Here is a 12,543-nt window from a genome sequence, read left to right on the forward strand (position 1 = left end):
TCTGATTCAACCCCAGCCGCATGCGCAGTTTTTCTAGATTATTACATGTTGATTAACTGGCCGATGATTATACAGAATTTCACTTCAAGCTTAAAACACGGTAAATGGCTGTCTGGCTGCCGTGGTGCTGGCGATAAGTTGGAGACTGAACTAAGTGTCATTTGAATGAACTGACAGCTTCGTCTACCGCAAACGCTACTTCACAAAATGAAAACGACTGTGGAAAAAACACGTTCCTGCGTTTCCAAGAAGCCAACAAAAATATTTACATGAAAAGGGTACTACAGAGATGAACACATGACCCTGATGTTTAAACAAGCGTTTTATTTTCTTAAACCAAGCTTATAGTGTAATAAAGCAAATTTACCAAAATGCGGTTAGCGACATAATCAGATTCTAGGTTTTTTTTATTTATCCTTTTAAAACAAATACTAGAACAGATTCTATTTGAAAGTGAACGTAATGATGAAAATATATGAACTCTACACATCGAAGTGCAAGTTTATTAAACAATAATATACGTGTTAAAGTTAATTTAATCCAAACTCGTGGCCTAACTTTCCAATACATTCGTGTGTCTTTGAGCACTTAACCAAGTACCAAATAAATAGGCTACTGTACATTACATCGTAATGTTTAATATAAACAATAGCTATCAGTACAATTTGCACATTAGACAGTCAGGAAGTTAAACCTCTTTGAATTTACACAAATTGTTGCGGTGGCTTCAAGATAATTCTATATTGTTTAAACAGATCATACTAATGAAAACAAGTCCCAACATGCCTCGTCTCCAGCCAGAAAAAAAGTGACAAATTGATACTGGATTTAAATGTTTCTCATATTTCGCTTAAGTTTTCGGGTTATTGCGCGAGCTGCACGGTGGCCTTTATGTAACATCGATCCATCAACTGAAGGTTTATCTACAGAAGTACTGTTTACATTTGTCGGGTGTGTTTAGCGATAAATTCATCACATTTAGGCAAATACTGCACTGATGAACTGGAGTGGAAATACGGGATGAGGAGAGGAGGCGGTGGGAACCGAGAGCGCGTCGACGCCGGACTCCGGCGTTACAGCTTGGACTCAGGGTACGTCGACTTGCCGTTTTTGTCCAGGCTGCAGTCACTGCTGTCCAGCCCGTTGCACTCCGACCAGGTGCCAAACATGCTGGGGTCCAGGGAGTTTATGAATCCCCCGGAACAGCGCGACAGATCGCAGGAGCTGACGTGGAGCCGCCGGTCCGCCTGCCTAGGGCAGCACAGCAGGCTTTTGAAGGCTTTCCTAAAGTCCGGACTCCGGCAGTATATGATGGGGTTGAAAGCCGAGTTCGCGTAGCCCAGCCAGTTTAAGAAGACGAAAAGGTTTTTGTCCACCACCTCTGCGCAAAACACTCTCGCCACATTGACGATGAAAAAGGGTAGCCAGCAGAGCGTGAAAGTGCCCATGATGATACCCAGCGTCTTCAGCGCCTTTTGCTCTTTTATGGCCAGGATTTTGCACGACTTCCTCCTGGCCGAAGTGTGGAGAAACCTGCCTTCGCACCGGCCGATCTTCTCCAGCTGCTTCTTGGCCTCCCTGTACACTCTGGCGTAGACGAAAATCATCACCACGAGTGGAATGTAAAACGATATTATGGAGGATGTGACCGCGTACGCCTGGTTGGTGACAAAGTCACAGCACTCGGGATTGTCGTAGCAGGCGGTCTCAGTGGCATCTCTCGACCAGTGACTCAGGATGGGAAGGAATGAAACCAGCGCCGAGATCGCCCACACGGCGCACACGATGGCCTTTGCCCTGGCTTTAGTGAGTAGGCTTTGGTACCGGAAAGGAGAGGTGATGGCTAGGTACCTGTCAATGGCGATGACGCAGAGCGTCTCGATGCTGGCAGTAACGCAAAGGACGTCCACCGAAATCCAAAACTCGCAAAAGAAGGACCCGTAGAGCCAAGAGTCTTTGACCACCAGGACGGCACCGAAAGGCACCACCAGCAAGCCCATGATCAGGTCCGCGCAAGCCAGCGACACTATGAACAGGTTGGTTAACGTTTGGAGCCGCTGGTTCTTGGCTATGGCCACTATCACCAGTATATTCCCAATGACGATGGTGAGCACGATCAGTCCCAGAAGCATCCCCATTCCCACCACCCACTGCTCCGTCATGTCAGCGTGCTGCGAGACGGCGTCCCGTTCCCCGGCTTCGCCCGAGTCGTTGCCGTGCCGGACATGAGCTGCCCCATCTCCCATGGTGAGCCACGCTGCACGGATGCAGCCGCATTCATGAATGCGGCCGTCCCGAGCACCGTCGGCTGGGGCTGGAGCAAGCGGGCGCTTCTCTCACTCCGCCGGGAGTCCGGGAGACATTAAAGCAGCGGTGACATCACGACACTTCGCGACCAATTGAGCCTCCAGTTAATAAGCGCTTATGTCCCAGCAGCGGACACCCCAGACAGGACCCTGCGCGCGTGATTACGCACCGTAGGAAAATTGTCAAGTAAATATATTTGTTATAGCGACTGTTGTAGTTTTCAGATCAGAAAGCACACTGCACAAGCGCGCATAAGGTATCTCTTTAGGCTACTGTTGTCGATGTGTGTACACTGAACAAAATACGTGCAAAATTGGAATGAAGAGCAGACATTCCTCTTTCTTCTGCTCTGGAACCCCGGAATTTACTTCATTTACATTATTCATTTACATCTCCCTGTGCGACTCATCATGGGGTATATGTGGCATAGCAGCAGCCTAATTTCATCTCAGTAAAAAAGTTCAGGAAATTTCCACGTCTCAAAATCATTGGGTATTTTTTTTTTAATGCGGAGCGTTTCTTGCTATGACATGAGTTTGTAAAGGGCCGAACATCCGAGGGGTTCCTGCGTATTTTAGTTACCTGTTTTCTTTTGATGATCTGTATACCTGCCCCTGTCGTTATTAAAAAAAAAAAAAAAAAACTCTGACAGAAATCCCTCGCGCGCAGTTCGCTTGATCGACCCGAGGCCACATCCGCCGATGATCTCCGCGCTGTGCTTGCAAACTCAAGGGCGTATTTGATTTGATTTAATTTAATTTAGTTTTACAGGTGAACCCTCTCGGACCCGCAGTTCCTCCAGACGTCTTCGGAAAGATCCGGGCTGCGATTCCTGTGTGGGGAGAATGAGATCAGAGTCGCGCAGCTGCGCATGTTAATGCACTGGAGACGCTCCAAGCGGCAGATCGAAAGACGGAGAGGATGAAAGGAAAACGAAAAGCAGAAACCGGCACCGGGGATCGTGCTTTCGTCTCAAAACGTACACCCGAACACCCCCGATCGACCGAGGATAACTTTTCCGTGGTTTAAGTTGTACCCCAGATGTTCGGAACCGACCCAGGCTCCGGGAAAGAGGCAGCGAACGGCATGTTTGCCTCTCGGACGCCCGGGATAGCTTGGGAAGAAAGCCTGGCTCTCAGGCTGGGAGCCGATTAGCGTATCGCACCATCCGGTCGAGTCCAGAGTGGGTTTTAAAAGACAGAGGCTGCCGGTGTTCTGTCATAAAATACTACCTATCGAGACGTGCTATCGAGCCTTTCTGCGCATGTGCAGTTCCACCGTCTTGGGATTAGGGTTAGGTTTTAGGGGTTAGTGTTAGGGTTAAGGTAAGGGTTTTAGGGGTTTTGGGGGGTTAGGGTAAGAGTTAGGGTTAGGGCTATCGATTAGCACTACGGTAGCATTTTCCGACAAGGCAGCATATATCGACAGAACACCAGCTAATATCTAGGCTCCATTATCTTAAATTTGGACCGCGGCAGCTGTGTGATCCGCTCTGTGTAAAAAAAACCTGCAGTGAGGTCCCACGTAAGTGACTGTAGCAGCTTAGATCCTGCCCTGCTGTCCTTCTACTGGCATCTCCGGCACCCCCGGTATACCCTGAGAATCTCTTGGAATGCGGTGTACATCCTCTTTCTATCCTCAGTGTAAGCTACACTTCCATGTGCATCTTCTCACCTGAGCAGATATGACATACTGGGGGTTTCAAATGGATGCCTCAGCGCTCTGAGAGTCACTTTCAGTTTTCACTGGCTACAGCCCAGCATCTCCTTTGGAGATCTTCAGAAACTTCATAACCAGGTTAATCGGCCTGGGGAATGTGGCTCTCATATACAGTGGATACATACACAGTTTAGACAAGGCAATGGTGTCCTTTTCCTATTCCACACCTGGAAGTATGTGTGTGTGGCCACTGCTTTGTGAAAACAGACCCAGTGAAAATCCAACTGTTATAACAATGGAGCCAAGTCAAGCTGACCAGACACATGAGGGGTCCAGCAGGCTGCCCCTTAACCGCGGTCCGACCGCATGGCTTCGGGGGGGGGGGCGAGGGATCCAGCATGCTCACCTCACGGTGAGGGCACCTGACTAGCGGTCATGTGACCCTGCGGCCACTGTATGATTCAATAGGGAAGGGCGGCCAGGTGGCTCGGCTCTGCATGAGCACGTCATGCTGCACTGGGATTCGTGGTCTGGAGGGGCCCCTGCTGCACCCCCTGCCCCCACGGCTTGTTGACACTGGCAGTGCATCCCTGGCTGTGCACTGAGGCACTCCATCATCCGCGGTGACAGCTTCCTGTTTTCCGAGCCGCAGTTGGCCGGGGGGGGGGGGGTGGCGTCTGACTGACAGATCAGCTAGGCTGGGCACAGGCTTCCTCTAGGAGCTCCGCAGATGTGCTCAAGCGCAGCACACACTTCCATTTGATAGTATTATATAGCGCCCTTCCCTACACTGCCACGCATCATGACACAGTGAGAGCAGCATCAACGGCAGCTCCAACACACCGTATATTACCCCCCCACACCATGTAACGTCGTACCTCCCACATCGTATTTTACCCCCCCACACCACGCATCATTCCCCCAGCGCCAACCAGACGCCATAGTGACACATGGGACCCGAGAAACTGAAAGCTAAGCAAAGACACTGAAACTGTGCTCTGACCAAATGTTTTATTACAACCTTCATATGCTCACAAAAAGTCACATGTGTGAAGCCCGTCAGCTGACAGGGTCCCGCTTCTGTGACATCGGCAGACTGGGCCACACCCGCCTTTTAATCGAAGGAAGGGACTCCTGTAGGAACTGGCTAAAACCAGCTGGCAGAGGGGGCGGAGCCCGGAGCAGACCCCTGCCAGGACCCGGCCCGGCCGGGTCCACACCGCAGCAGCAGGCCTGCACCCCCCAGAACCATCCTTGTCTTTGATGCACCCAGAGACTCAGCCATGGCGATGCGGGTGCGGGGGGGATCTGGGGAATCGGCCCCATGTGGCATTCTGAGATTCACCGGGATTTTTGACACAGAAGACATGGGTGTGACAGAATGATGTGAGCGCAGCTACCCAGATTGGCCAGCAGGGCGGCACTCAAAGGGGCCAGAGAGCAGGACAGCTATACTCTAACTCAATATTCATGTGATTAGGTCCCAATAAAGCATTTAGTCAGTTATTTTCACATAAGCAGTAAGTACAAGTTAAATGCACTTGTGATGTCATGTTTTATGTGCTCCTCTGAAGGAGATGTTAAGCTCGGCATGGCGGCGCGGCGCCGGGGGGCTCCCGCTCGGCATGGCGGCGCCGGGGGGCTCCCGCTCGGCATGGCGGCGCGGTGCGGGGGGCTCCCACTCGGCATGGCGGCGCGGCGCCGGAGCTCTGCGGAGAATTAAAATCTCGTGATAAAACATCACCAGCTGCAGCATTGATTTGGGAGGGACCAGGTCCGCAACAGGCACTTGGTTGTGCCGCTGCCGGGTTAGGGTGCGCCGAGGAGACGCCCGTGGCCGGAGGCGGCAGAAGAGGATGAGCATATGAGTGAGGACCCGGGAAGATGGGGGGGGCCACAGCAGCCCATCAGCAGTCTGAGGAAATGGAAGCCAGGGAGGCAAGACCTTCAGAAGGCGTGGGGCAGCGTAACCTCCACGGTGGCGTCGCACGGCTCACCGGCAACGCTCAGCGGCTGCTGGAACGACACTGCTCTCATCATGCACATGCCCCCCACACCACAGAAACATAGCCACGCGTCCAGCACCAGAGTGGGCGTAGCCTGTGGAGCCATTGCCGGGACAAGCACCGTGACAGACGGAAGCTCAGACATGTCTGTGATGTCACCGCTCACACGCTGGTCCTGCAGGAGCCACTCCTCCCCTGTAGGGGGCAGAAGGGATACCTCAATAGGAGACAACGCCACACAATAACAGCTATGGAGTGCGAAGGAAATGGGGTTGGGGGTGGGGAGATGAGCGGCTCACCATCTGCAGACAGGGCCCAGAAGCTGGGGGCCTCCGGGGTCAGCCTGGTCCCGGCTGGCAGCGAGAGCTGGAGCCGCAGAGTTATCCTTATTCCAGGAGGCACACTCAGTGGGGGCATCTCCACTTTGGGGGCAGATCTGGGGAGCGGGGGGGCCTTCCTGGGGGCAGTAGGGGCTATGGTATCCGTGACGTCCTCCTCCACAGAGATGGGCAGCTGGAGGGAGGGAGAGAGAGAGCTGTGACATAGTCCCAGGCCGCCGCCAGCCAAAAGCCTCCCCCCGAGCCTCACCAGTGACACCACGTCACTCTCCAGGTGCAGGACCTTGATCTGGTGGTTGTTAGTGTCGGCCACGTAGAGCACCTCCCCGTCGGCCCCCAGACACAGCCCCCCCGGCTCACTGAAGCCGGCCGCGCTGAAGGGCCCCAGGGCTCCTGCCGCCTCCCCACTGCCGGCCAGCACCCTGCACTGCTTGGTCCTAGGATCCACCACCTTGATCTGGATACAAACATGGACGGACGTGAACCGTGGTGGCTCTAGAGACATCGTTTGTCATCCTGACCGAAACCGGAAGGCCAATACTTCGAGATGAAAGTCAGTGGGGCCTGTGGGCTGCACAGGTACCTCAGACTGGCTCAGACTGGTTCGGGTTGAGAGCGCCCGCACACCTTGTGGTTGTAGGAGTCGGCGACGTACAGCAGCTGCTTCTGACGGCTCCAGGCCACGGCCAGCGGGTGCTGCAGCTTGGCGCTGACCCCAGCGCCGTCCACGTCTCCGAAAGCAAAGAGATTCTGGCAGGACAAAATCGGAGGAGCCGGGTCAAGCCTGCGGACTCCGTGTCATCCACACGACTCGCGTACCGCCTTGGGGGTATGGAGGGGCGATATCATATCGATACTGCATCCACATTCTGTACCATTAGACACAAAATCTAATAGATACGGCATGTTCTTCAAAACAGCTGGTGAAGAACCCCATTCTCCTGTGAGCAGAGCCTCCTGACATCCCCACTCGCCAAACAAAAGACAATCAGCTCCCCAGCCTCACCAGTGGGTCCCTCTCGCCCCCGACCAGGTTCCTGACGGCCCCATCCACAGTGGACACGGTGCGGACGGTGCTGCTCTCGCTGTCGGCTACAAACAGGCAGGCCCAGGGCGCGTCTGGCTCAGCAGCCAGGCCCGAGGGCTGTGCGAAGCCCGCCTTGTGGGGATAGGCGTTGTTGCGGTTCTCCTCGCTGCCGCTGCCGGCAAACCGCACGCACGTGCCCTTGGAGCATTCCCTGGAAAGGGAGTCAGAGAGAGCAGCTCAGGGCCCCAAAATGCACCAAGCCGGGCCGCTGCCGACATGCTTGGCCTGCTTGCCTGCCGCCCCAGCACGCACCTGCCTTTTGGCAGCTTCCCGTCCTCCAGGAACAGCGCCCACAGCTGGTGTGTGCCGGCCATTGCGATCCAGAGGACTCCATCTTCCGGGCCACCTGGAAGCAGGAACACACACACAGGGTCATGAAAGGAGGCTGGTGGGCGGCGCAGGTGCCCCGCAGCCAGGCGCCATGGGCGGTGTGGCAGACCAGTAGGTGGTGCAGGCCAACGTACTACAGGTCACAAGCAGTACTTACCAGCACTGCCCAGGGCCAGATCCCAGGGCGAGCTGATAGGCTGCTGGGGGCCGAAGCCCCCCCCCTCCTTGTCTGTGCCCTGCACCCCCACACCAGCCAGAGTGCTAACCTTCCCCTCCAGAAGATCGATCTGGATGGGAGGCAGGACTTATAGCAGAACAACCGGTGGCACAGACACACACAGCATAACCATCTCTTCACTACAGGGAGCTGGAGCTGCTGAGGTATGAATTATTAATGATGATTTTAATGGTGAATCAGCAGCTTGGTCAAGGGTGGTCAGGAACACAGTGAGAGGGCCACTGACCTTCCTGATGAGGTGATTCTCGGTGTCAGCGACGAAGACCACGTCTCCCTTAAAGGCGACGCCCTGGGGGGAGCTGAACAAGGCCTCCGCCGCATCCCCGTCTCTCCACCCGCTCACCGGCCCTGCCATGTGACAGACAGTGTTACACAGGAACACCTGAGCAGTCAGATGGTCTACAGGCCAGGGGAGGCATGGATCCGCTCAAACCATCCATGCACATTTTCTACGGCAGGACAGGAGACATCTTACCCCCCACAGAGTGAAGCAAGTATCCTTGGCTGGAGAGAACGAGGACCCTGTGGTGCCCGGTGTCTGCCACCGCCAGCCGTCGCCCCTCACGGTCCGTCGCCACCTTCCCAGGGAAGGCCAGAGCAGAGGGGGGAGTGCTGTCCCGGCATAGTTTCTCCTGCAGGGCGGCGCCAGGCCGCAGCTGCCCAGCTTGGCCATAGTGTCGCAGAGAGGCCTGGGCGAACAGGAAGAGGCGGTCGCGGTGTCCCTCGCCCACCAGGGAGAAGAGCAGGTTTCCTCGTGGGCCGAGCAGCACCAGGGTGGGCCAGCAGGACACCTCAAGGGCCTGCCAGAGGCAGGCATGCGCGTCGTTCACGACGGGGTGGCCGATAGCGTGTCGCAGTACGGCACTCCGCACGCTGGCCGCTTCTCGCTCGTGCGGGAACTTCGCAGAGTGGACACCCACCACCAGCAGGCCGTCTGCAGGGGAGGGGAGGGGGAGGACACGGGTCAGGACAAGGGACAGTCCAAAACGAGGCTTCCAGAACCGGGCCGCATGTGGGTTGGGGGGGAGGGGCGTTAAGCAAGGCATGAGGGTCCTGTGTACCTTCACGCGGCAGGCAGACAGACAGCCGGCTCAGCCACTGTCAAACCAGGGACACGCCCCTCCCTAGGTCACATGGACAACCTAAATAACCAATCAGCACTGAGGAGGAGCCCAGCCCGGCAGGGGAGCTTCACAAGGAGACAGGTGTCAGTGAGTGCCAATGATGTTAGCTGGAGGAGAGCAGAGCGCCGACGCAGCACGCTGGCACAGGAGCGGGACGCTGGCCCACCTGGGGCATCAGTGACGTACTTCAGCTGGCCTCATTTCCTCTTTTATACGCCTGGCAAATCGGAAGCGGGTCAGGCTGCGCTGTGACTAGCAGGGCGGGCCGGGGGGGGGGGAGGCTCACGCAGCTGCCGTGCCCCCCAAATGGAGCTGGCCCTCACCAAGCCCTCGGCACATTGCTCCATTTAAAGATCTCCCTGAGGTTTTTGTCAATGTAAACCATAGGAGTTTGGCTTTTTCACACCGGTTTGTGCTTCCCATCAGCCATCACCTTCAGGCGGCAGAAATCATCCAGAAAGTCACACAGAGACCTAGAGGATGCAGGGAAGTCTGGGCCTCTTCACCCCCCCCCCCCCCCCCCCAGGTTAAAGAGCAGCAGCAAGACAAGCTGAAATGCCAGAAAGCCACAGTGACTTAGCAGAAGCAGTCTGAACTGGCCTGATCCAGACCTAAACCTCACTGGGATTTTGTGGTAGAACCTAGAATGCAACATCGGACCTTAAGATAAAACTTTTCTGCATTGGGGAGGGAGGGGTGGGGGGTCAAAATAACCCAATCCTGGGACCGGAGATTAGGTTCCAAAAATAAAAGGTGCGGCTGGATGCTTGGTGAGGCCCAAAATCACATTTCAGGCAGAGTGGGTCACACTGTGTGACGGCAAACAGGACACAGTCCATTGGCTGATGTGACGAAGGAGATACGTGGGGTATATCTGAACAGGGTTTTAGTTAGAGAAGCTCTACCAGACTAACCTAAGGGATCTCAACATGCAACAAAAGCCACTCAACAACTCAAAGGTTATATTATTCCAAGAAGGCACATGGTAAACTTCCCAGACCGAGAGGAACACACACACAAACACCAAATTTCCTTCAGAATTAATAAATTATCTGTCTATATAAATTGTGTTGCACTGCTGCTCTTTCTAATCTAGAATGACAAAGTTCTGGCAAACTTAATAATCTGGTTCAATTGAGAGCATCAAATGAATACCAGACAAATGTGTAATTATATAGCAAAACTGTGCACAGTGTACAAAACAGTGGGTTAAATAACCAGAGAATGAGAGAGAAGCACAATCTCCAGGCAGCTGGTCTTGTTCATACTTTCAGAACCGCGGACAAAGGTGCCAAACAGTCCAGCACCATCCCGATGCCACAGCATCACAGCCGTCAGGACACGTCATACTGACCCATGGCCCGTAAACAATCAAGTGACCACAAAGACATAAGTGCAACAGCAACGGCGTACCCCTGTTCCACCACAGGGGCAAGGATAGCCTGTCCCAAACCTTCATGCTGAATACCCGGTGGAATGTACCAAAGGCACTGCCAGGGGTTAAGAGTGAGGGCGTGGCCCTGATAATGTTGTTGGATGGCCGGCAGGCAGAGGACGCTGCGCAGCAGAGATAGTGTCAGCAGGGACGTGCTAAATTAAGGCACCAGGGCCTATTTTGAGCCCCCCCACTTTGTCCTCATGGAAATATAGGCACCCTGTGGGGGCCCAGAATCACACAGGAGCTGAACACATTAATGCAGCTTAAAAGCATCATGGGACAAACCTCGATAACCCTGCAACTGGGGACCGTCAGCCACACGGCTTATCAGGCCACTCAATGCACCCCCCCCCCCAGACTGTGATAGGGGGCAAATTAACCCAACAGCAACCAAACTACGCTGCAAAACTAAAAGAAGCCCCTGTTAACATCGATATATTTACTCTGATCCTCAGTGATACAGATACTCATCCCCATGCATGGATATGAGAATGTAATGAAGCGGGGGGTGGGGGGCTGAGGTCACCCTGAGAGCCATATGTGGCTCTGATGGGAGCAGGCCTGCAGAGCAGTGGGGCCCCGTCCCACGGTGGCAGGAAGGAAGCCCAAAATGGGCCATGCAGACTGAAGGCAGCCCCAGCAGAGCCACCTCTCCCCTCCCGTTCACAAGAGCAGCCTCTCAGACCTGGTGTGTGGCAGTGCCCCGTCTCTGACCCACAGCAACTCTCACACCTTCCACAGGGTGGCGCCGCTCCAGCTCCTGCAGGTCCGGCAGCAGATGCATGCAGTTGATGCAGCAGAAGGTGAAGAAATCGAGCACCACCACTTTCCCAACAAGGTCTGTAGCCAGGGAGAGAGTACCCTTCGTGTTCAGCCACTCCAGGCCTGCAACAGGAGAGGCAGCTTCAGAGATGGCTTCATTGTTCGGAAAGACAAATGGCAGTGCAATAAGCGAGAAGATATAATATAAGGACCAATGGACAACAGGGATCCAGCAGCTATGCTGCCGGGACCCTTAATAAACAACAAAAGTGGTGATGCAATGGGGATACAGGTGACCGTATCCAGTCTAGCTGTCACCAAGCACACAAACAATGTGCAATGACCATATACTGTACAGCACTATCAGCAGAGGTGGATAGTTCAGGTCCAGAGAGTAAAAATGCAGACCAACCAACCAACTAGTGGAGTACTCTGTGACTCTCACTCTTTATACTCTGTACTTTAACTCTCTGGACCTGAATTACCCACCTCTGACTATGGGGCTGAAGCGCAACACGGACATCCACATCTAGCTACCTATTTGTAATACGCTGTTAGCTTGTGACGTTAAAGCTGCGACCCAAGACATTGCCCCGTTCAGTTTAGACTTTCCGCCTGGTAATAGTCTGTTACGAGCCCTTCTCTCATAAGAAGCGCTGGAAAGGCACCAGCAACTGCGCGGAATGTTCAGCTTTTACTCTGAAGCAGTGAAGCGGCAACAGGTCGAGACGTGCTATCGAGCCTTTCTGCGCATGTGCAGTTCCACCGTTTTGGGATTAGGGTTAGGTTTTAGGGGTTAGGGTTAAGGTAGGGGTTTTAGGGGGTTATGGTTAGGGTAAGAGTTAGGGTTAGGACTATCGATTAGCACTACGGTAGCATTTTTCGACAAGACAGCAGAACACCGACCCGCCTCACTACACTCGCCTTCTTCAAAGTCGGGGATTGTCAGGTCCTTTTCACTGTCGTCGATTTTTTCCAGATACTGAAGCACAAGCTCCATTTGTTCCTCTGGGGATATGGCATCCTCCAAGGCGTAGTCCAGCTGGCTTTGGACCGGCAGCAGATCTGCGATGGTACTGTGAGTCGCCATCTTTCAGACAGCAGTGCGAAGTGGGGTAAAAGCACCGTCTCGTCCGCTCACGGAAGATTCGTCAGCAGGACTTGAAACTTCGATTGTAATTGGCTTTAACATTAAACGATTTAAGGAAAGTATTGTAAATAATGTAAGGCCTCGTTTCCTCTGTTAGGGTCTTC

General features: G+C 54.0%; 2 protein-coding genes across 3 annotated transcripts; both read right to left on the reverse strand.

The window, feature by feature from the left end:
• Nucleotides 1–309: 309 nt before the first annotated feature.
• adrb1 (adrenoceptor beta 1) lies at nt 310–4,270 on the reverse strand. Its single transcript, XM_023796984.2, has one exon. The coding sequence runs from the start codon at nt 2,244–2,246 to the stop codon at nt 1,074–1,076; it is 1,173 nt and encodes a 390-aa protein (XP_023652752.2). The 5' UTR covers nt 2,247–4,270; the 3' UTR covers nt 310–1,073.
• Nucleotides 4,271–4,963: 693 nt separating this feature from the next.
• On the reverse strand, nt 4,964–12,530 carry nhlrc2 (NHL repeat containing 2). 2 transcript variants are annotated; one of them, XM_023796983.2, is made up of 11 exons: nt 12,214–12,530; nt 11,260–11,412; nt 8,441–8,899; nt 8,192–8,313; nt 7,885–8,014; nt 7,650–7,743; nt 7,317–7,548; nt 6,938–7,060; nt 6,561–6,767; nt 6,272–6,485; nt 4,964–6,167 (listed from the first exon to the last, which is right to left on the reverse strand). In XM_023796983.2, exons 1-11 carry the CDS (start codon nt 12,377–12,379, stop codon nt 5,914–5,916), a joined length of 2,154 nt encoding a protein of 717 aa, XP_023652751.2. In that variant the 5' UTR covers nt 12,380–12,530; the 3' UTR covers nt 4,964–5,913. The 2 variants fall into 2 exon arrangements, with proteins under 2 accessions (XP_023652751.2, XP_023652750.2); XM_023796982.2 differs by having other exon boundaries at nt 12,196–12,530.
• Between the last annotated feature and the right edge of the window lie 13 nt (nt 12,531–12,543).

The sequence above is a fragment of the Paramormyrops kingsleyae genome, chromosome 20 (assembly GCF_048594095.1).
Source record: "Paramormyrops kingsleyae isolate MSU_618 chromosome 20, PKINGS_0.4, whole genome shotgun sequence".
Taxonomy (NCBI): Eukaryota; Metazoa; Chordata; class Actinopteri; order Osteoglossiformes; family Mormyridae; genus Paramormyrops; species Paramormyrops kingsleyae.